The 25,415-nt window shown below is 44.4% G+C and overlaps 1 protein-coding gene across 3 annotated transcripts in view; it reads left to right on the top strand.

Moving 5' to 3' along the window:
- Positions 1 to 25,415, top strand: part of LOC135896884 (medium-chain acyl-CoA ligase ACSF2, mitochondrial-like) — a 539,079-nt gene that overhangs the window by 70,827 nt on the left and 442,837 nt on the right. For all 3 annotated transcript variants that reach the window (XM_070522596.1, XM_070522598.1, XM_070522597.1), the window contains 2 exons: positions 10,554 to 10,646; positions 16,790 to 16,938. In XM_070522596.1, the coding sequence (XP_070378697.1) occupies positions 10,554 to 10,646; positions 16,790 to 16,938 (242 nt within the window). The remainder of the gene's footprint in view (positions 1 to 10,553; positions 10,647 to 16,789; positions 16,939 to 25,415) is intronic.

Genomic DNA, 25,415 nt, shown 5'->3' with positions numbered 1-25,415 from the left:
TCGACAAGCCTGCAGTTTCATTGGTTTATCTAGATTCACTCTGGCTGGCTATCATTTCTTGGGCGTTGCCTTCTGGGCGGTCGACAAACTGGGGCTCACGTGATCATACCGTCGGTGCATGGTCGTGCCTTCTTTCACTTGTTTGTCGTTCCACCGAGTGCATTACATGCAGAAGCAAGTTGTAAAATAAATGCATTTAGTACAATATTATTAGTTACTTTAACGTGGTTTAGAAGCATTTTGAAGCTTACGAGATGTGCACTGAATGCGTCTTAGAATAGTTTGTAATTTAGTACGCTTCGCATTATACCACGAGGGAGCGCTGTAGTGGCGTCATCACATCCATTCCCGGGCAAGCGTGGCGGCTAAGCATCAGAGAGGCCCAGTGTAAACAAACCCGTACAACGAGCTTGCAGTGCGCGACGTAGTGATCAGGCTCGACGAAGGCCACTATTTCTTGGATAGTTCTGTTCCTCCGTGGGCAATCTTCCCGTGCACCCGGTAATACTGCCAATAGCTTCGGCGATTTTACAGATCGCAACGCGCACCTACTGTTCACGGCGAAGTGCTGAAGAAACAACTTGTCCGGTGCTGCTTCTGCGAGTGCGCCGAGTTCCTCCACTCTGCGTGACTGCGAGCGTCACGAACATTACATAGTGTGGGCAAAAGGTAGACATCCTATATAGCTACGATGCGACGAGGTGGTACCGACGATGGATCTCGCTACCAACACAGTGAAGGAGACTTAGACAAACTGCAGATAAGTATATTTCTACTGTTTCATATTTAGCATAATAAGAGTGCACGGATTAAGTCACTTTCGTAGTAACGAACTGAATGTCCAGCAGTTTAAAGAAGGCAGTGAGAACCAATGAGTGTTCGTGCTTTTACGTGCAAGTGGGCCCGCGAAAATATGGAATAGATGAAGGTAACCTCCACTAACTTGCTAAGGCAACAGAAATTCATGAGTGACATTAAGCTAGAAAATTTATGGAAGAGTATCTTTATCCAAGTGAAATATCAATAGCAAGTACTGATATAAAGCAGGAAACTTATACAAAAATTTCATCGGTTGAACAGCACATGGAAGGCATTACCGAATCGTGATCGCCACGTTACCGATATCCTTGAAAAAAGTCTAGAATCATTGCATTCCACCGGTTATGCAATATGGGACATAAACCTGGAGGTTAACAAAGAAACTTGAGATGTCAAGGACTGTGTAGAAAGCGAAGTAACAAAAATTGTTGCAGGTAGCATTAAGGCAGGAAGACAGTGGCGTAGTAAACCGTGGCAACTGATATGCTAGTTGAGATTAAAAAAGAAAGGAATCGGCAGGCAGGCCATGCACGTATTCGATCACTTGTTGCCAATTCATATCAGGTGATTACATAAGCATTACAGAATGAATGTCAAGGAGAGAGAACTACAGCCAAGGATGGTAGAAAATTGCGTAATGGGACAAGAATATGATGTTTGTAGGCATAGGATGCAATCAGCTCGTATAAGACGGGATTGTAGGGTGAGGCATTTGTTTTGCAGCGAACAAAAATAGGTTTGTGGTGCTGACAGTAGAGACTCGTGAAGGTGCAGGGCCACCTCAGCTGCTGGCACACTAATCAACATGACAATTGGCTCTGAAAAAGAAAACCCCAGTTTTGAAAAATAAAGCAATGTTGTCCCAACGCATTGTTTTACTATGCATACTACACTAGAGGCTTCCACATTTAAGGGCACTTAGTACTAATAGTGCAACGAGCATTTTTCTTTGTAAATAATGGTTTGTACGTGGCTGATTCATTCCAATACACTTTTTTGCAGCAAAACATTCTGCTGCTGGAGCCACTCAACCGCCTGGTGGCAGTAGGCAAGCGCCAGGAACGTGCTCTTGAGAGTGTGGCAAAGGTCCAGAGGGCTGCTCCGCAACAGTAGTATCGGTGCCCTCACTGCTCTCCTGTCGAGCCCACAGAAGGCACCTTATAAAGGAGCTTTCAGTTTAATATTTTGTTTATTATTCAAGAACATGAATAAAATTATTGCAGTAAACATTGTGCTGTGCATATTAGGAGACTTATAACATGCACTTTGTGTCCCTTCAAAATAGGCAAAAATGTAAGACAACCTGTGCCACTCTTGGACCATGTAAATAAAAAATACACTAATGCAGCATACACGTCATCATGCTGTTTGTTCTTTCTATGTGCAAGAATACAGTGCGTGTTCATTAGCCACAAGATGAACGGCGTGTGTAATTCACAATGAAGAAAGGAAACAGCAGGAGCTTAATAATGCTATCACCTATAGAATGTGCATATGACTGCAACACTCCTCAATTCAAATGTGCTATTACATGCATGTTCGATACCACATATTCTTTAACATTGTCTTATAATTGCATGTACCATATTTCACACATCTTAAGCCCTTGCATAGCACACTTCTGATGTATCGATTTCATAGGCCAAATAATTGTACACTTTGTCCTTTTGTGTTGTATGAAAAGCAGCATCCTTTACAGTCGGATAAAACTTCAGAAGACAGGAGAGGCCCCACCCAGATGACCAAAGCGCAGCAGCCGATTGCCTACACGTCTAAAGTAATAGTCCCTCTCCAACGAGCAATATTAGTCTGTCTGGCGGCACGATATCAGTCTCGAGTGCGTGCCCATTGGTGCAGGCTTGTGTTCACCTGCCTTAAAGTACAGATTCCGCAGCCTTCTAAAGTTGTATCCGACTATAGAAACACGTAATGCCTTGCACCAATTGCATAGACTTCTGCAATTTGATAGCACACAATGATCAGGAGCAGAAATCTATAAAGGCATCCAAGCAAAGCTGGCTGGCCACACTTCCATTATGAGGGGCTGAAAAAGGTCTCGATAAATATTCCCATGACGTCCTTGAAAAAGAGGTGGTGTTTGGCACTTCTTTAGAATCAAAAACAGATTACACTGAATGTTGTGTAGCACGTCAAAACAAACTGAGCTTGGTTATTTGCACAGCATGTAATGGGAGGTCGAGCTTCACATAGGAAACAAACTGCTCTGTCCAGTACAATTTTGAGGCCAGTACGGCACCTATTATGGCACCGAAATGGCACCTATTATGTTAACAGTGTCTATATACAAATTACACTTTTCACAGGCCATTGATTTCACCATTATTTTTGTGTGGTGGTTCTTTCAATCAGCGCTTGTATTACATGAGCAGGTGGATTTGAAAGCAAAGCTTTGTTTGCAAACCTTCCGACTTCCATAGGTGTGTGGCAAGGCACTGGCATGTTGTCGAATAGCTCACACTTCCTCGGTCCTGCACCAAAGAAGCCCAATGCTCTATTTTAAGTTGGATCGCACAACAATTCAACGGCACACAAAGGAGTGTAACACACACAGCAAAGCATTCTGCTGTGTGTATTTCTCTTTGTGTCCCGTCGAATTGTTGTGCAATTAAACTTCAAGCTTCTATACCAATACACCGTCTTCAACCTCACCAATGCTCTAGTTATTAGGCCACAATGGTGCACATCTTTGAAATTTCCCAACACAAATTAGTTCTCCGAAAAATCACAAATGTTAAATTTTGCAGCACAGCTGTATGTATGAACGCGCCATATTCTTTACCACTAAACTCACAGGAATCAAAGAGGCAAGCATTAACCAGCCTTGCTGCTGCCGTTACCATTATCATCATGACACCAATGGAAAGACAGTGCCACTTTCAGTAAAGGGAGTGCTGGAGGGAAAGGTGTGACAGCGAGGGCTTACAATAAAAATAACAGTTACGAGACATCTTCAATGCCAACATATGCTGCATGTCGCTCAGCCTACTTTGGCAATGCGGCAAGTGTTTACTCGTTTGGGCATATCACGTTCTGTGTAATTATTGCTCTAAAGCTGTACAAATGGTCTATTTGCTCTGCTAGTTTTATTTTTATCATGGTAGGTTAAAGACCCACTTTTCATTGGCATCTGCACCACAATTCTCCCGATATGTAATAATGCCTTGGTGGTTCATGACATCTTCACGTACAGAGAGTTCTGCAGTGTATCGGATGTGCATTGTTCTAATGCTTAAGAATTAGAGCCCCATTATGAGACGAAAATATACAATTTATCCATCCAGAATAACGCCGCCCCCCCCCCCCAAAAAAAAGAAGATGCATTGAACCTCTGGCACATGCATCGACAGTGAACAGAGCAAACAACCTGAAGTATTTTCTTCATGCAAGCCAACACACTAAGATTCTCAATGCATTTTCATTTCGCCACAAATGCATAGGCACAACCGGCTTGGCGCAACATCCACATCTCGCGCTGCAACAAATTGTGCAATGCCTCGCTGTTTCACAGTGTGGCCGATAGATTACGCATGACCAAAATTCAGCATTGTGCATACTTAGTAACTTCACCAATGAAGAACCCCAAGTTCTTTATGAGATTAGGATTCATAGGTTACTTCACACAATTAGTGATATCCATTTATCTATTTTTACTTAACCCCTTTCCCAAGAAAGTGAGCCATTTGAAAGGCACCCTGACAGATAAATAGAACAATCGACAAAAAGTGATCAACCAGCGAAAAAGTCTGTTAATCACAGTAACGCTGACATTGAAGGCGCCTTAATTCCTACGTACGTTCCGTCGACACACCCGACTACGTTCGTAATGTTCCCACGAAGTGGGAAGCATTCTTTTATATATGCCCGCTCCGCCGCAATATTCTGGAAAGCTAGCCACCGCTTACGCACTGCCGCATCGATAAGCGCGTCAGAAACATCTCTGACACAGTGGCTAACAGTAGTTTGATGGCGTCCGATGTAACGCTCGGCGCCGACGCTTCCCTGAAAACTCCCAGTCCCGTAGAAACGGAGGGCACAGATGACTTGCTCTAAGACGGTGAGCGAATGAAGCCCGCCACGCTGTCACCGCAGACGAGAGTCTTCGCCTCGCTCGTCACACAGCCAGCACACTGATGTCTTCGACAGGCGAAAATGGCGCTGAAACTCCCCGCCGGTCATGCAGGTGAACGGGTCCGGACGGTCATACTGACGCTTGCTGCCGCTGGATGCAATGCCGCTGCCGCTGCTGCTGCCGCCGCCATGTTCCCGAGTTGAACTCGGAGGGGGTTTCGCCATGTACGAGTTTAGCACGAATTCGCCTGTCAATCAAAACCAGAGGTCACGCCCCGCGCGAGGCATGTAACTATTGCGCGCGCACCCACTACAGTTGGGCCACGCCCAACTTATCTGCCGGCAACAGCGACGCGGTGTCGAGCTGAGAGGCATCAACAATCTTGACCGCCGACATAAAACACGCACAACGCACTGTCATCGGTGATGTACTGAGCACCACTATCGAAAACAAAGCGTTGACTGTCGCTGGCATACATCTTCTCGGGCTGAGATGGCCGCACAACACGGTTTCATTGCCTGCATTGCGGCGCGTAGCGCACAGTAAATAATTATCGGCACGTCACTGTAGGTGCTTGCAAGGCGTCGAGGCGTCGAGGGGGACGACGATGCTGAGGAGTGCTTATTGCAGCAGTCGTTTCAGATGGCTGCTCTGTCATCGGTAATGAAACGGAGCCACAACGTCGTAAACACGATCAGCGTCCGAGAATCGCTCGCTCTTCTAGGCCCAGTGCAATGGCATTTCTTCATCACAAGCACTGCGCACTCAACAGTTCCAATACATCTCTCCGTTCGAAATCTGATTTCATAACTGCACACAAGAGCCCTCACCTGCCAAAATGCGAGTGCTGCGGTGTCGTTACGATATCCATCTGCGATCGCTGCTGGCTCCAGCAGAGGTAATCCGCAAGCACCTTCGACTGCACAACACACTCATATACTGCGTACATGCGCTCAGAGGCGCCTTCACTGGGCAAGCGATGACAAGCGATGAATTCTGTCGCTGGGGAAGCACGCACGTTTCGCAATGTATCGCAAAGGCTTCGCGCACAAAGATGAACTGGTACATTTTCACTGAACTGCGTCACTACGCACTCTAAAATAACATACCGCCATTTTACAGCGACAGCTGTTGTGTCGTTTTTAGTTGGTAAAGCGGGGGCCTTAATAGCCTAGTGAAGCGCCTGCGATGAACAGCCGTACCGCGGCGCTGCGTTTCTATTCCCCTAATAGAGAAAGAGTGGCCATGACCCTCCATGGATCATGACCGACTTTATTGAGAATAGCACTGCAGCGCCCCTAGGCGACTTATCACCGTATGAACGCCCTCGTGCGTGCGACCCGCTTCAATGTACCGCTTCTAAGCTTTCGCCTCCCTGTCGCCACTCACGGCAAGAAGTGCAAAATTTAATAATTTGCTCGATCTTGGTTTGTCATCACAAATTTCTAGCATTGAAAACGAAAAACAGATACCTAAAGAAATAAAAATGTGCGTTATTTTATTTGTCGTATTTTAACGTATTCGTTTGAATGAAAGTGTAGGTGCAAGAATGCGCCGCATGTACCCCGTTCGCATTCGATGTAGGATAGATAGATAGCGCCCGAAAGATGAGGCACGCCCTTGACGCGCCCGGGAAAGGCGTGGCAAACGGCTCACGGCAAGTGTGCTCACAGACAGCGGGGCAGTCATGGTATCGCTAAGTTGCGATAATCCGTTGATAACAATACGCGGCGCTGGCGCGTTTCGTTGTGCAGCCTTCTGCGCTTGAAACGTGGAAGCAGCGTGCCGCGCAGGGTGCGCTCATGTTGTCATACGCGACTTTCTGTCTACATATTTTTTTGCCTGCACCTTCGGCCCGTTCCGCGCTATCTCCGTTCACTGACTGCCGTCGAGCAAACTCGGGCAAAACTCGGGTGAACGAGAAACTCGGCGCATCCTGCATAGCACCCCAGGTTGCGTATAATAAGCATTTTTGCGTAGCAGTAAAACGTTATCGAGCCCTTTCGGCACGGGTACGACCTCGCTCTGTTAATTCTTCTTTGCGGAGGATCCATTTTAATGGCATTCCTAACCTTCGGTTGAACGCCGCCGTGATGTTCGACCAGCCATCGCAAGCTAAGTAAGGGACCAATCACCGAAGCCGGCACTTCCCTCTTCATCCCGTTGTCTATTTTCAGTGCGCTGGCTCGGCCCCATCTAAACCCTTTCCACTTGAGCGTGCTCCTCGCCTCTTGTTAGCCAATTAGATAAGACGAGCCGCTCAGTGTAGGCAATATTACTCGTTTTTCAAGCACGCAAAACCGACCTCCCCTAAACGAGGAGAGCGTTTTATTGGGCTCCTCAGGCAACGCTGCGGGTTACCGCCCAATGCTTGCGTCGGCGGTTACGGAAGTTAGACGTCAGGAAATTGGAATAACAACACATTGTAATAGTTTTACGGCATAGGATCCCTGTTTCTAACTATATTGATTGCGTTCAGTAGTGTTACCTGCCAGTTTTAAAATATTTCTGTTTCCCTAACTGAGCCTTAAAACGTACAAGCCTAATTTATTTCCTTGGCCAATATCCCGGCGTAAAAACATGTTACGAAAGTTCTTTATATGCATATTGTTCAATCTAGATAGTGCTTCAAAAATGATGGTCAACGTACATGCTTAGTTCTTACGTTCTAAATATTTATATCTGCTTGCAATCGTCTAAGATAATATTTAGACCATTCAGATTATACTTGGAGCATGCTTGTCTATTCATAAGACTGATCCTTGATTATGCAAACGTGGTATAGTTCCCTCACACAATGGCTAACTTAGCAAGGCCGGAAGGAGTGGACAGAAAAGCCATAAGATTTATACGCAAAATGTACAGGCGCCTTTAAGACAGTCCTTTTTGTACCAGTTTATCTCTGTAATGTACGCCCCCCCCCCCCCCCCCTCTCTGCTACAATGCCCTTGTGGCGCTGCCGGTATTCGCATAAATAAATAAAATAAATAAAAACACTCACTCACCCATTTATTTCATAGTATCTAGTTTAAAACGCTGCCAGAGAGAGTGAAGGTAGCAAGCATAATGTTTTTGTTCCAGCTTCTTCATAACTTTAAAATCGAATCGATGCCTCGTAGTACATTTCTCTTTCGAAATCTAGAACATGTGTAAGCCATCCGAACGAACCAAAGGAACATTCCTACAACAGTGAAACATAACCATGCGATTCTTCCCAGTAAATATACGAGAATGGAATCAACTGCACCCATTTGCCACAATTACCAAATCAATTTCTAAATTCACTAGTAGAATTGGAGCTACTAAAGGACTCGAGTTCTCCTAACCACAAGCTATGTCAGCCACCCCTTTCTTCCAGAATGATTGTTGGTTGGCTCCTCAGGGAACTGTTGTTACTAATTATTTTTATTTGTATTTTATTTACTTGAGTTTTATTACTTATAGTTTATTCATTCATTTTAATTATTGATTTATTTTATTTTAACATATTTCTTCCCCCATTTCTTTCCTTTTGATTTACTTTATGTTATGTGAAATTCCTGTGCTTAATGTCTGAGCGCACGCCAATATCTATCAAATACACAATTGTGCTGTAGACATATTTATTAAAGATTCATTGCCTTGTAACTATTCTTTTTTGTTTTCGTGACCGTAATCCCTTCTTTTTTTCTACATTCAATATACTTGCATTAATTAGATATTTGCCCATTTGTAGCCCCTTCCTATTTTTGTATTGCACTCGTGCTATGCTGTAGGTTGTGAGCAGCAGCATTGAAAATAAATAAATAAATAAATAACATTGCGACGAATTTCAAGTTAACTTTGTTCGGATTTATATTGTCGAAACAATCGGCATGAGTGCCGTAGATGTAGACTACGTATGCACAGTGTCATTAGAAGTAATAATACTCAAATAGAAGTGTTGTTCATCATTTATTTGATAAATCAACAGTCGGCGATGGATCATAATGGCAGAACGGAAAGATTTCAAAAGCTTTACGTTTTGGGCGAGTTGGTTGTTCATCGTTCTGATTAAACTTTTGCGCGCACAAAGGCAGGACGTCGAAGGAAGTGTTACATTTTGGGCGAGTTGGTTGTACGTGGTTCTTATTAAACTGTAATCTAGTATAGATACTGCCCTCCAAATGTTATTTGTTTTTGTCGTTTTTTTCGATAGCAATTATATGGACACTGCAAAAGAATGTTCGCTGTCGCTGGCGGCGTCACCACGCGGTTGCACATAAATTTAGGTATGTCCATGCTAAATGTTTATCCATGTCGCATAAGCTGGTTACATGGCTAAACTATTCAATAACTAAAGTTATTCAGACTAGGTCTTAAGGTCTCGTCTAAATTATTCCTCAGAATTTCGGAAATGGTAGCCCGAAAACAAATGTCGAGAAACATAACACTGTCTGCGCATGGCTTTTATCACAAATGTTTTAAAACTGTTAAATTGTAAAAGTGCAAAACAGTATCAAAGCTCAAACCTTAAACTGATCTGAATTTCACTAGCGCGGCTATTAACGCGCAGCGTAGTGGCCTCTGTGCGATGCCATTACAGGCCGTTATACGTGTATCGTTGGATACACGTATAATTAGAACTCCGTCCAAGAACTTTAAATGCAGCGCCAAGCCTTGCTATCACACTCAGTGCTTGGCCCTTCGGATGGTACTGCATTTTTTTTACCGTGATGCTGTCAGCGACTATGAGATCAAGCACTGAGCACTGGCAGTGCTGTTATGCGTGTTAAAGCTTTTAGAGATGCCAGAAATTTTGGGGCACTCGCGCGCCTCACGTCCACGTTCGTTGGATACACGTATAATTAGAACTCCGTCCAAGAACTTTAAATGCAGCGCCAAGCCTTGCTATCACACTCAGTGCTTGGCCCTTCGGATGGTACTGCATTTTTTTACCGTGATGCTGTCAGCGACTATGAGATCAAGCACTGAGCACTGGCAGTGCTGTTATCTGCCATACGTGCGATGTGGCTGTGAATAATTTCCTTTTAAGGCCTAATCAATCGGTGCCTAATCAGCACTAAACAACTGTGACATGCTAGCGTCCAGCACATCTGACGCACACCTAGCCATACAATGACGTAGGGCACAACGGGAATAAAGGTGTTCAATACTCCGCGGGAACAACAGCAGCAACACAAATCGCCGTTGTGCGTCACTCGATGTGCCACACTCAGAAAGCGAAAAAGTCATGTTCTGCCACTACATTCGAGTCAGAAATATTATAGACACCCGATAAAAAAATTTTATCTCCGATTTTGGAAAGCACGGAATAGAGGGCCAAACTAATTGTCTGCTTTTCGATCCTATCGAGGTCCATACTTTGGTATTTCATGACCACAAAACGATTTTTTTTTCTAAACGCGTTGTCACTGAGTTTAGAAACCTGCAGTGCAAAAAGTAAGTCTTGGGTAAGGAAAAATTATTTTAGGCAACAAATAACCACACTTCACCGGCCATGACGTATGGCTAGGCCATTCGAACGCCGTTATTAAGCATTCGCCAGCCATGCAAACTATTACTCATAAAAAAGAAGCACTTGCTCATTCTGAAGTTGCTTGCAGCTGCCCACTACAGGAGCACTGGTTACTGATGACACAAATTCCCGAATTTATGTTTCCAGGGAACAACGGGGTCTCCAAAAGCTGCCGTACTCAGTCATCACAACTTCGTCAACAACGTTGTGGCATACCACTACAGGCACAACTTTTCAGAGGTAACCATTTGGGACATTTCAGCTTGTGCTGTACATGGGATGGAATCTAAAGAGTGGTTATGCGACGCTTGTCTTCGTTATTTCCTGAATATATTAACATTGATGGCTTTAAAATTAATATCTGGTCACTTTATGTACGCTATCACATATGGTCTTTCGACTAACGTTAGAGGACCCTCTGTATATAAACACGTGTTATACGAGTACTCAAATGAGTGAGAGCGATATCAGGCAGGGGGGGGGGGGGGTCTCAAGACAATTAACGCATTTCTACGCATACCTAGTTCACAACTTTGATGGCTTGACCATCAGAATAAAAGTCCATTTATGCTTAGACGCATCGCATAACCCTACATACTGAGGTATTGACATTATTTTCTTGCAACATGATCAATCTTACCTTGTTATTAGAAACGTGAAAATGTGAAAAAGGAAATGGCCGCGTACTATTAGCAATTACAGAGTTAGTGGTGATTGAAGTGTTAGTGGATGAATGGGGTGAAAGAAATTATTCTACAGAACAGGAGCTCACACTACACATACAATGAGAAATGCCGTATACATATAGTAAATGAAAACACGTGGATCCGAAGCCACGTTGTAATCCAAATTACGCAAGGCAGTCCATGTTAGGTAAGAAATAGTAGCAGTGAATAAAAGAAAATAGTGTTTCGTCGCATGCAGCTGTTAGCTGCCTGCGTCACGAGGACGTAGGCGGTGTGTAGTGCTTGTCGAGGGCAGACTGTTGTTGAGAGGTTCGTGTAAAAAGAAGCAAGCCATATTTGAAAGCATTTAAGGCTGCATGGAAATTGTGTCGCTGTGACACATCCGTTTGGCGGATTGGCCATGAATGCGCAAGAAATCATTGCCATAACCAGTGTAGCATACTCAGTGCAGGGAAATACGCAACCTAATTGTCGGCTAGACCACAAAGCAGCCAGCAGGAAGCTGACCTTTAGAAGAAATATGCAGCAGCCGAACTTACCTACTCGACAAGAGAGCAGCCAGCACATAGCAAGCGGCCAAAGTTCTCTATACATATCCCCAATTATATCGGGTGAGGAAACCGTGACGAAGACTAAACCCCGCGAAGAGAACAAGAAAGTGTTGCTTTGTACTGTTTTCTGACCGACCAGCGCGTATCGAAATACTTGGCATGGAAGCTTGACAGCGCCGATATAAGGTTTATTTTATGCAGTTTCTGTGTGGTCTACGAGAGCTATTATTATGTTTACATGGCCCAAAAAATTTCTGGGAAAGTTAATTTTTCACCATCAACGAGTCAATCTTAGCCATGGCGTTAGCCATGGGACAAACCAAGCCCCTCTAAAGCACTCCTCAGGGGATTAACCTCTTAAAGGGGCCCTGAAAAATTTTCTCAAGTATTTATGGAATGTTATCACTATTAAATGAGGGCACCTCACGAATGTCCTGGCGCAAAAGCTTTCGAATCCTTCAAGCACCGGCGAAGTCAGTTACCCGATCGATCAGGGGCTTTTTTTCTCTTTTAATTTCTCCTAGCCGGCAAATAGCTACAAAGGGGAGTTGGCAAGGGGGCGCAAGGGCGAAGTACATCTCTGGCCCCACGCAAAGGCTGAACTGGCAGCCGCGTGGCAGCCAACGTGGCAGCCACGGCATCTACGCAATGCACTTCATTTCGGAGGACAAGCGCAGCAGACGTAGCAAAGCGTAACTGCCGTACTAGACTGGCAGTGCAAAGCTGAAATCGTTGTTCTGTCCTTTATTGCGATAGCTATTACATGGACACTACAGGAACATTTCTGCCATTGACGTCAGCCATTGCTGTGAGGTTTTGGATAAAGTGCAAGCGCGATAACATCGTCTCCCCGCGCCGTATGCTGTATCACTGGTGCTACGACTGCTGATGTATCTGTAGATCTACTGATATTTAAAAGTTTCTGCTGATTCAGTGATAGGGCGCGTAAATCCACTTATTTTTTGTCTGTTCTACGGAAATGAAAGCAAAAGCTGTAACTTTTCCGGTACCAAGTTTATTTTAATGCGCTGCCACCACGTGAACGATCCAAAAGAAAGAAGGCGTGTTATCTCAGAAATGAGCACATTCTCGCGTTTCCAGATCCTTAGACTAAGCCCTACCTATGTCTAGTGAGCAAAGGTGGAGAAAGGGTAAGACGGTGAATCGGTGGAAGTGAGGGCACTACCGTATGCCACAAGTACAAAACCAGAACCGATGACTCTTTTTTTTGTCGCGCTTTGAGCACCTATCCTGTGCTAAAGGGGAATGGGAACCCGCAATTGCTTACTAGTCTGAATAGTTCTACCAGTTTGTGCATTGCACGTGGCACAGGTGACAGGACACGTCACCCATTCCATCGCATCAGTTGACGCATGAACCGGAAAACTTCGGCATGCGCGCTTCTTTAGAGCTCGCCAGAGCTCACTAATACTTCAGGTTTCAGGTACTAATTACCATCTGACGCTTTGAATAGGCCATTATCAGGTCTTGATTGTTTTGACACCCGTGCTTGATTATGGGTTTCGGAAAACGAAGGTTTCTGAAAAGCATCGCCAAAAATCTCGAGGTCGCTCGTGTGTAATTTATCAGAAGCTACAATAATACTGCAATTGAGCACTCATAAGCGCTGAATTCGTGGGTTTAAAAACTGTGCCAAAATTGAAATAAAAATAAACTAATTTCTGCTGATTTTTAGCGAAAACATTTACTGCTATTTTTTATGTGTCGGGGCAGCATTGTGCTGCATGTGTGAGTGAAAGCGTGCGAGATGTGAGCTGAAAATCGTGGCTCAATCTCGCGCACGCAACGTCGGAAAGCGGGGACGAGGCACGCCGCCTTCCTTCGCGCGCAAGGCTTCGGGGGCAGGGTAAGGAAGGGGGCGCGTTCTGCTTCGGGCGGCGACGGGTACAGAGTCCGCGCTGTGTTTTCGCGGCGTAGTTCGCGTTGATGCGAGCGTCTGCACGAAGGTCAATTCGCTCGCCACTGCTGCCGCGTTTCCTCACAGCAGCGTTTGACCGCGAGTATCTGCGGGTCATCGAGCAAGATGTGTTCATGTTTGCTTGTTCGAGCGTGACGCCAGCCTTGTTAATATAGTTCATATGCTTACGCTTACAGGTTTATACGGTCGATAAAACTGCTATCATGACTTCCTATAGTTGTCCACTAATTTGCTATCGCAATCAATGTTTTGTCTTTCAGGTGAAATTGCGAAGTTGTAATGTAGAAGTAATATATTAAATTCGAACTGCCAATTGAATGACCAGATTACGCGGAATTACACAACACCATAAATTGCAAAGGCGCACATTGCCGCCACCGCACTCAAAATTAAGCAAAAATCAGTCTGTCAAATGGCCGCAGTTACAAACCAGACCCTATCTGAGTCCAGCTATCATGCGCCTAATACACCCAGATTTATACACGACTGGCTATTGCAGACATTGGTATTCTAGAGCCACCCTAGAGCATATCCTATGGGAATGTACGGGTTTAATACACAATAACGATGATGCAGCCTCAAACTGCGACAGCCACCGCGCACGCTGGCAGGCTGCGTAGCTAAGCTCGGATCTGCAGCACCAACTCTGGGCGGTACAGCGACCCGAGGAAGCCGCCAAAGGCGAACAACCCTTGGCAAAAACCTAGGCGGGGTCCAGCCCACCACACCAAGTCGCAGGGCACCCAATAAAGTCATTGCAGTGAATGAATATTTACGACTAGGGAAGGAGACCCGAACAAGCAAGTTTGCCTCAGAAGTAGTAGGCAAGGTATTAGATATTGCTTCTGGTGGTGGTCATTTTGGGTAAAATGACCAGAGTTTTACTATGAAGTGAATAATAAAGAGCCAATGCCTGCAATTTTACCAAGAAGCCAGGGTTTCGTCGTCCTACTCGGTTAGCACACAAGGGGTTCATTGCCTTGTTGCACCACAGAAACTGTCCGAGGGTGTTTCCTAAAAAACCAATGACAGCTCTCAAGCAGCATTTCAACACCACATGTTCGGCAGTATTCGGACAATGTCGGTTTCCCGAAATTCGGACAAAACAGAAGTTCAATTAAACTCGGAGACTTGAATTTATCAATAGTAGTCAATGGAAACACTATGCTTAAACATTGGTCCCAGAGCAAGACTTCAAGCAACAATTCTTGTCAATTTTTATTTAATACCAAATAATTTATTCAATTTCGTTTAGACAAATGCATCACTATGGTCCGACCATGGACGATCAATTGGCCTTACAAACGTGATAATCTAGCTACTTAATGCGACAAGGACGACGGAACAGCATTGCTTTGCTGTGCTCAGAAGTAAAACTTCGACAACTAGAACTCCGCAACAATAGTTTCTCACGCACCAGTTGGACATACAGAAGACAAGATCCGCAGTGTAGGTAAAAAGCTACTGTCTAGTAGAGCTGCTTTAATCAACTGAAGGATGTACCCCATTATTACTTAACTTATGACAGCTCTTTGCCGCGAATGTCGAGCCTCAGCGCATTCATTAATAAATAGCTGGTGTTTACTGCAGCTGATGTTATACCTGATGTTACTGCAGTTATTGTTAGCCTACATAGTAAGTTATAAAATACTTGTTGCGTTTGCTTCAAGAACCATCGGAAAACACGAAAATATACTCCCATGGGGGCAGTACTGAGGTGGAAAGGTGGGCGAGTTGGTATGCATACATAATGCTAACCGCTCGAACGAAACGACGGACGAGGTGAAAGCGCTCGTCCTGTATTCCTTCACATAGTCCTTCGTTTTCTTCGCGCGCTGTTACCATTATGAATGGACAGGACTGACGTGTTCTGCGCCACGTACTTCCATGAGTATATCTCTTGTTGACATGTGCTTGTAAGTGCTAGCCACAAGCTGCTTTCCAGAGTAATCTGCTCAAGGAAACAAATTCAGTGAAAACTGTCACCACGTTTGGTACACAGCTACTTCAACTCTAACACCTAACATTACCAGTAAGTTTAATGGGAACGGAACACGTAGCACGGAGCGGACGACCTCGACTGACTGGCGGTTGCCTCGAGTTTGGAGGGGCCGGCAGCTCTATAGGTGACGCTTTGGTTTGGTTACTTTGGTTACGAAGATTATAGCAACGCTGACAGTAAAGGAGTCCGTGCTCGCCGAAGTTTACAAGGATTTATTAAACGTGCCCCCTGTATCACGTCCAAAACTAGGCCTCAAAGCCCACAATTGGTACACACGGGAATTTGAAACTCACTGTTTTTTCTTACTGCCCTGAACATATGCCATGTTTCATCTGATACCTGAATCGGAAGCCGCATGTCTCTGCGCAACTAACAAGCAAAGGTTGACTGCGATCAGACGCTGCACTTGCAGTACTCTTTAGTTGCCTGTGTACGATGACAGTTCATGGGTCGACGTGAGACTTAAGGAAATATGTCAAATCTCCAGCCCCCTACTGAAAGCTATCATGCACCCTGAATGACCACGGTCTTACGAACCACAGAACATTATTCACATTTTTTTCGCTAGATGGGTTAACACCAAATTACGCGGCCCTAGATGCTTTTTCAATGTGTCTAAACGTAGTCATGCCAAATAGTTCGCAGTGCACTTCCTCAACGCTTCATATGTTAAGGTAACTCTTACCCTCTCTCACAAACTGTCTCTGCTGTTATTGAACAATAGCTCATTGTTCTGTTTACCACAAATATATCTGTTTGCTCACATCGAAAAGATTCAAAGACCTCATACCACAGTCAGGCAAGTGATGTGAACCGCGGCATAATTGTAAACGGCACTTTATAAGCTGAGTGGTCGTAGCTCTTCTTGCCGGCTGCCGTGATTACAGGAATCATACACAACTTCAAGAAATACTTAATGTTAGACTAGTGAAAAGTTAAGACGCATAGACGTCCTTTTCCGCTAAGAAGTGTGACATTGGTGCAGTGCCTTTTCGAACATGTGATTCAAGGTATATGTCCACTATACAGTGTTCCTATACACCTATATTCTATGCATTGTCAATTAGTGTACACCACTGCTGCATTCCTGATGCATATTTACGCGAAAAGGGCATGGGTTTATTAATCTGTGTTAGCTATGAAATGTCAAGTTTACGTAGGTGGGCGCAGAGAAAGTGGAAATTACGACACTTGTTCTCTCTCAGGACACGGTTGTATGTAATCCCCTGCCATTCTTCCATGCGTACGGACTAAGCCTGGCCATGGGTCGGACGCTGATATATGGGGTCAAAGCAGTGGTGCCCTCACCCAGTTACGACGTCAGTGCCTTGTTGAAGGCCATCCAAGAACATAGGTATGTGGATCACCATCAACGAATATTTATTCAAGATGACGCTTTACCAACGGTAATATGTGCCTTTCAATGGTATAAGTCAAGAAACAACAGAGCTTGTTAAGAAGATTCAGGCTTGTCATCTTCTTTCAGACAAAATAAGGAAAACAGCGAGGCATTAGGTCACTTCAGCTTAGGTGTAGATAACATTGAAGGACAAAACTGCTATTTCTGCAACGTTGGATCCCATGTGGTTTCTTCCTTAAGTTCATCAAAACAAACTACTGTGCAGGTTTCTTAGTGGAAGCGCTTACCAAAGCAGCCAAGTGACTTCGAAGTGAAGGAAACTGTTCTGCAGTTTCCTTCACTTCACATTGTGTGTTAATAAAAACTTAGAATGCTAAAAACAGAAAAGCGGTAGAAAAAGAAACACACAGCACACGCGCTCACTCACAACTGATGTTTAATGCACGTATTGAAAACTACGTTAGAGAAAATGGACGCTTCGCGCATGTAAAGATGACTTATAAAAACAGCATGCATGTAAGGCACGTGTGAATATCGAAGCATCCGTTTCCTATATATGTGTTTTTCTATACGAGCATTAAACATCAGTTGCGAGTGGGCGCGTGTGGTGTGTGTTTCTTTTTCTACGTCTTTCGTGTTTTTAGCGCTCTAATTTTTTATTAATATGCGTTACCAACTAGCCCATCTATCCCATCCTTATACATAGCGTGCTTAATTGCGTGTAAACTTTATAGCGGCCGCAGCAAAATTTTTTAGGGCAATCAATCCTGTTCTAAAACCTTCTATAGTATGCGAAACAGCTAACAAGAAAAATTCTGATGACTAAGGCCCACAAATTTGAATCATCTGTCTCAGAATCTTTAAAAGAAAAGCAAAATGAGAATATCCCCCCCCAAAATTTTTTTGCTGCTTCGAATGCAACATTTAAATATACCGGCATGTGGGAGGGAGTGTGGCGCTGAGCAGCCTGAAGCATCGACGTTAAGTAAAGGAAGTTGGCGCGTAATGGTTGCCAAGCCTGCTGAACTTGTTGAATGAATTGATGTTGTGTAACGAACTCCTGAGGAAAAACTGGGTGAAAAAGTGCCAAGCGCAAAAGCGTCGCCATGTCAATGCTGCTCATTGGGGACAGCGTAGTTATTTCAGGAATAACTAAAATGATTTAGTATAACCATAGTAGCACGCCGGAACCGAACCTCAAACCGAAACACGAAAGAAAGCGTTATTTTTGCTCTAAGCCTAACTGAACCGGAGCGTTACGATTTCATTTTCTCTGGTGTGAAACCGAAGGTTTTCGGTTCAGGTTGGCCAACTTTTCTAGAGCCGCTCATCCATGCATTACCTGCCCTTGTAGCTCAACAATGCTACCTCACGTACAAATTCACACCATTTTGCCGTGATTTTAAAAGCACCGTTAGGGCAGTTTTCAGTGTATTGCATCAAAGGGCAGACTAGGCGTTGTGTTAACGCGACAATATTTGCATCGCATCAGACGCGCACACTCGCCAGACGGTGATGCATACAAGGAACCTGAGATAGAGGAGCAGGTTTACTTGCTGCTTGTTTCCAGAAAGACTTTGAAAGGCAGGCATCGATCTCTTTGCTAGCGCCAATTACCAACAGGTCGCTCAGACGAAAATGGTTATTAGACCGTTGACTGGACATATCAATGAAGCGAGCCATCGAGGCTCTCTTAGAACGTTTGTTTAACGCAAGTAATGCAAGGCTGTGAATGATCCCTTCGAACATGAGCATGTATCTTATCACATTATACTTACTGACCCCATCATTACTGCTCAGTCCCCTGTGTTCTTCCTCTTCCTTTCCCCCCTGAGCAGAGTAGCACTGTGGATGACTCTCTGCATTATCTGAATATGTTCGCCTATCTTTGACACCTTTTATAAACCTTCGCTTCACATTGATTCCCGTATTGATGTTGGAAATACAGGTTTTTCTGCTCACTTTATTCCAAGCGTCCGCTAAAATGTTCCGAGAGCAACGGAAATAATCTGAGCGCCAAACTCTTTAGTCGAAGTGCCAAAAATTTAATCCCAGCGCCAACGTATTTACCTTCAGCGCCAGAAGTAATAGGCTACACACTAGTGAGGTTAATCCAAGTGCGAATATGTTTAATCAAAGCGCTAGCAACCTTGATCAAAGTGACAGTCAATTTAATCTAGGGAACGAAAAGAAAACGATTGCGAATTGAAATGACGTATATTTGAAAATGCAGTTATTGGAAGACGACAGCACTCATTTTTGTCGTCATTGCTAACACTTATCAGATGAATACCAGCGGCATTTTGCCCAGAAATAAATGTCACATAATGGTAGAAATTCCTTGTGCAAAACATTGATATAAAAGTAAGGAAGAAAGAAAGTTCGCGTACATGCTAAGAGACTATCAAGGCTGGTAGCGGCCGCACGCTGTCATTCTATAAACAACCAAGAACTCGCAATTTAAATATTCATAACTGTAACAGAATATCGATTAATCATGTGGGCTACTAATCGCGTTCTGTCTGCTAGCAGACAGCTTTCAGACTACTTCTTCGCGGACGCGCCTAAAGTAATCTGTTGGGTCAAGTTGGGTCTCGACGGTATCTTACAAACGAAATTCTCTAACCCTTCCAAAAGGCGAAAAATAATTTAGAACAAAGAACTGAAAGTTGAAAGGTAGCGCGTGTGTCTGTCGTTCCACAGACCTCGTTCCAAGTAGTGCGCAAATAACATTGATCATGAATTGTAACGAACTAGCCTAAACCAGTACCTTTCTAAGGTACCAACGAAGACGTTCATTCTGTTTATTTTGCATTTCGATAGACAAAAAAATAAAAAAATAAAAAAAGCTGCCTTTTCGTTTTTATGTCTCTCAAAAAATGAGCAAACGCCTTTACGTATAACAGAATTTACGCAAGAAACTTAGCACTACCTTTTTCTACACACTGATAGTCCGAACTGCAAACAAGAAATTATAGACACTATGCACTTTTTTCATGAATATTGATCTTTACTCAAGTATACTCGCTCCGCGCCCGTTTATAGTCCTCCAGAAAAATACCACCGCAATTAATTTGTGGAATGCTAGCAGCGAAAATAAATTTAATGCTGTCGTCCTTTGGTAACTGCCTTTCAACGTTTCAGACTTTTTTTTCGCAATATTGTTGTTTTTCTTCTCTGGGTTAAATTGACTGCTCCTTGGGTTAAAATTGATGGCGCTTAGTTTAAACGCGTTGGCACTTGTATTAATTCACTGGCACGCGGTCTTTTGTGCTAGCTTTGAAGATTTAATTGCTCGGCACTTAAATTAGATAACTTGGCACTAAGGAAGCTTTCAGTGGTACTCAGATTATTTGAGCTGGCGCTTAAAGTGACCAGTAGAACGTCTAGACGTACATATTGCTTTTATTTCTAGGCTTTGCCTGAAAAACAAACAGGCGTAATCTTTCAATGCAGATTAGCAGCATCGTCGAGTTCTTGTACAACATACATTTTTGCAGTTTTCCTGTAATTATTTTTCGGTTATTCAAAGAAACTTCGCCTATTCATAGAGCTTTGAACCGTTAATTCTTCGCTCTGGAGCACACGCGCAGTGCGCCGCCTATCGAGGCACCACTGATGGCCATCTAGCGGGTGCTTTCGAAAACACGCTCGGGAGCAGTAGCAGACGGCAATACTCAGCAGCAATGATAGCTGATGCTCGCAGCTGCGATCTTTCATTTGTTCGGGTCTCAGACTGCTTCTTCTGCGGTGACAGCTGCGGGAAAGGCGCGAGCCTCTATGAGAGCCGACATGTACACGGTGTGACCGGAGTTTGGGGCATTCCAGTCCGCATATATGGTAGCTGCGACGTATACAACAGCAATGAAGCCTATTTATACGAAGTGGTGCTAACGTTGAGTAGCCGCTTCGTTTTTTGACGAATGTAATGTCCGATAGTTTTCTTTATTCTACCCTTGCAATAGTAATGTTTCTTTACCTCGATAATAGGCACACGTCGTTCGTGCAGACTTTTATCTCAAACGATTCCGCACGAAGCAATGCCTGCGCTATATGTATTGTTCTTTATGCCGATGAACGCTGTAACATCGCCAATTCGCCTCAAAGTCGCCTCAAAATAAGTAATTGTGAATTTGGTAATAAAAATTTGTATTTATACTGGACAGCGCAAGCGTGAAAAATTACAGGGTCTCTTAAGATCGCCTTCAAGAGGTGAACGGCGAAAGCCTACCCTTCCTCCTCTTATCATTCGCCTATTTCTCTTTGCCTCTTCTCTTTCTCTTCTTCGTTTTAGTCATTACAGGTTATTACTAAGCGTTTTAGTAATTTCTAATCAGTCGTGGTCATTACACGCCGTCGTTAGACATATTGGTCATTTCGGAGTCATTAGTAGTCATTACCATTCATTACCAGTCATTATTACTGATTGCTAGTCGTCATTATCCTCTACAAATCTATATTATGGCGTTATCATTCACTAGTTGTCACTATCAATCATTTTTCATCCTTTAATTTTTCATTATTCTGTCTTCACGTAGCGTGAAGACGCTTCCGCGGACACTCCCGCGCTCAGGTCTGCTGACACAAACTTCCCCATGAGCCTAAAAAGGCTTACGGCCTAATATAAAAAGCGATTTAGCGGTGTGCCGCCGATGCAGTTCCGCGGCTCAAGCCGAAGAACTGGCCTTCTGAATGCAATTCTCGCAATTTGAAATTCCTTTAATGATCTGCTTGGACATACAGAAAGGCTTACCAACGTCTCAATATATTTTATAATGTTACGGTAGACAGATGCCACATGATATATTCAAAACAGGAGCCGTGCTGGTCAAGGTAAATGCGCGCTGGCGGCAAGGGTGGGTTAGGCCTCTGCGGCGTAGGCATTTCAGTCCTCCGGCACAAACGACGATAAGAAAGATTTCAGTTCGGCAGATAATGCACACACAAAAAGGACTACGCGGCGAAACACAAAGTGATCTGCATGGTACGTCCGCTCAGACAACATCAATGCGTAAAGACTTCTTAAACGTTATCGACACTTCTCATCGAAAATGAGGCAGCAGTACCATATGCAGTAGCTGAGAGCAATGCCCGCTCTGAGTTACCCCTTTTCTCAAACATTTCGAAAGAAACCACAATGTGGAAGATTGTCTTCGTTAGAAAAGAATATAGCTCCTAAAGAAGAACTTGTATGTGGTTCTTAAGATAAAAAAATGGTGATTTAAGCCACTTAAAAAAGTCGCACTTTAAAAATAATCACTTCTGCATGAAGCAACAGCAACACTTCAACATGCACGAAGCCGCACATAAAATAGACTCAACAATGTGAACTGTATCACAGCTGGTGCGGCGATAAATGTCTGCGTAAAAATAAATAAATTAATTGCAAGCCTCAGCAAGCTTAACATACAACGCTATGTACTCGTGCACCCTAGCTAAGCAGCATTGTATTGAAGCGGAAATGGTAGAAGCGGCAATCAGCATTCAGAACCTCAGCGAAATCTCTTTAACCCGCATGCTACACTGCAGGAACCCTGAACAGAACATGAGTAGGCCGTGATCAACTTCGTCCCTTACTCGTGCAAACATGATCGAGTGCGAGAAACACCGAGATGACAAAAGAAACCATGGGGGACAAAATATTTCCCGTGGAGCAGCGATAATCCAATGATGCCGTGGCTCCCGCTCAAGTGGCATCACATGCGGCCTCGCCGGCAATGATCATGCGGCCTTGTGGGGAATGATTAGAACCGTGCAAGCGGCAAATGTTTGCAGGTAATTATGCACTCTACCAAAGAATGGTTATACTTCGACATGCCTTGAATCTTTGGCCACCGCAGACATAGAAAGGGTGCTGCCGATTTCGCTCTGAAAACGTGAATCAAACAGAAAAGCAAGAGCAACGACGCCAAAAACAACCGCGGATGGCTGCCTGCTTTCCCGAGCGCACTTCGCGAGGCCAGTAGCCGTGGTGCATCCGTCGGCGTGCACTACACCCTGGTGAAAGCAGTGGAAAGAACTTTAAAAGATAGACGAATGCCAGACAGTTGGCGACAAGGAGGAGGAGGAGGAATAAACTTTTATTGTAGAACCAGCACTTTATGATGGCCGGGCCTACGCCTCCCACGAAGGGACGTCGAGGGCTTGCCTCACCGCCGCCTCGCGGGCGTGCTGGGTCGCCTCATGCAACCTCATGCAACCTCGACGAGAGAGTCATGGTGTTAGTCTTTGCGTACTGTGCTGGCCACTCCCAGAGCATATGCGGAAGCGTAGCCGGGTGAATTCCACAGCACCGGGCGGTTGGGGGTAGTGTAGACGTCCGGAAATATAAGGTGGAGGCATTTATAAAGGTAAGGGGGAGAAAGATGGAATTCGCTCGTATAAACCGTTGACCATTACATCGGTAATATACAGGCTAGCAATGCAGGCAATCAAAATAAAGCTGCAAGCATGGGCAGAGAATATTGGCATGTTGGGAGAACTTCAGAATGGCTTCAGACAAGGTAGGCGTTTAGATGATAACTTATTTGTTCTTACTCGCTGTATTGAAATATCAAAAGCGGAAAGCAGGCCGTTATATGTGGCCTTTTTACACATTACAGGAGCCTATGACATCGTAGACCGCAACAATTTTTTGGTATATTCTGGAAGGGGAAGGCTTAGGTGGCCATTGTCTACAGCTTTTGAGAGATATTTACCTAGAAAATACCATTAGCGTTGAATGGGAAGGGATGAGGAACGAGGAGAAAGTTTATATCATCAAGGCACTCAGGCAGCGGTACCCCTTATCCCCCCTGCTGTTTATGGTGTACATGATGAGGATGGAGAGGGCGCTAGAAGGATGTAATATCGGCTTTAATCTCTCATACAAACGAGTGGGTACTGTAGTAGAGCAGCAGCTTCAAGGCTTATTTTATGCGGACGACATTGTGTTGCTAGCAAACAAGCAAAGTGATTTGCAACGTCTGGCTACTATCTGTGGACAGGAAGGCGAGAATTTGGGTATTAAATTTAGTCTTAGAAAATCAGGTGTTATGGTACTCAATGCAAACAGTGAACAGACAGTGGCAATATAGGTCCAGGAAATACCTCGGGTAACAGAATATAACTGCCTAGGTATATGGATGAACGAAGGCACTTGATATATGGAAACACAGGAAAAACAATAACAGCGAAGGGGAAGAGAAATGCAGCCATATTGAAGCACAGAGTGCTATGGGGATACAATAGGTACGAGGTGCTCTGAGGTATGTGGAAAGGTGTAATGGTTCCAGGACTTGCTTTTGGAAATGCCGTTGTTTGCTTTAAATCAGGGGTACAATCAGGACTCGATGAGAACCAAAGGTCAGTGAGTCGCCTCGCATTGGGCGCTCAAGGGAAGACTACAAATGAAGCTGTGCAGGTTGACATGCGCTGGACTAGTTTTGAAGTGAGGGAAGCTCGCAGTAAAATTGAGTATGAAGAAAGGCTGAGGAATTCGCAACTCAAATCAACATTAGGGGGCGCTGCGAAGTCTGGCCCGGTCTGGCTACACTGCGCAGTATGGCGGCTTTACGGAGGTCCCCACGTACGCTTTCCTTGCTGAAAATATTAAGTTTGTTGCACTGCGATGTTAATTCGCGCTGTTTTGTGGGGGGAAAACGGGTAGTGGACGCCGAGCACCTCATTTTAGTCGGTACCAGTGGTACAGTGAGTAATTAAGTAGAAGTGGTCGCGCGTGTGTGCAAACCTCCGGCGTGACAGCGGACCCGCACGAGATTGTGGTGAGAATCGCCGACGCATTCCGGGACCCATCGATCGTGGAGGCAAAATGCTCGTGCACTGCTGGATTGTCGCAAAAGTGCAAGCACGTCTCGGCTGTTTCTCCTGGCACCTTATCCTGGAACATTTGGTGTAGTTGTCAGTCCCTTTAATGCTTCATCTCTACATTGCGTTTCAATGCTGTTCATATTGCAAAGATCGTATGAAGTGAAATGTTCATGTGCGTGCACCGTTGTAAGCAGAAGAGATCCTATTATGTGCCAAACTGCAACTTAGCTTCACCTTGTGCTGTGGCGCTTAAGGTTACTTATCACAATACATATCCTGTATTCTTTTTTTTTTTGCCGACATGACTGTTCGTTTCCTATGGCTCATACGTTATTGTTTCACAATTTGTGCACGAGCAACTGCGTGATATCAGTGGCGACTCCGGCAGAACTCATGAAAACAACTTTTGTTGTCTTTGTTTATGCCCTTCTTAAAGGGGCCCTGAAACTGGCATGCTGCATAATATAGATACCACGACCACCACAAGCTCTGTTCGCAGGACGATCAGACAGCCGCGTGTACTTATTGGTCTCTGTAAGTGATGTAGCTCCAGGCGTCCACCTCGCGTTTAGAGAGTGCCACACATGCCTGAACCACAAGTAGCAATGTGTAAAAAAAAAAAAAAACTTGACCAGGACCTTGCTACCTTGCCATGCACCGTG

This window comes from Dermacentor albipictus, chromosome 7 (genome assembly GCF_038994185.2).
Source record: "Dermacentor albipictus isolate Rhodes 1998 colony chromosome 7, USDA_Dalb.pri_finalv2, whole genome shotgun sequence".
Taxonomy (NCBI): domain Eukaryota; kingdom Metazoa; phylum Arthropoda; class Arachnida; order Ixodida; family Ixodidae; genus Dermacentor; species Dermacentor albipictus.
Note: the sequence above shows the minus strand (reverse complement) of the source record. Positions and strands in the feature narration are given on the sequence as shown.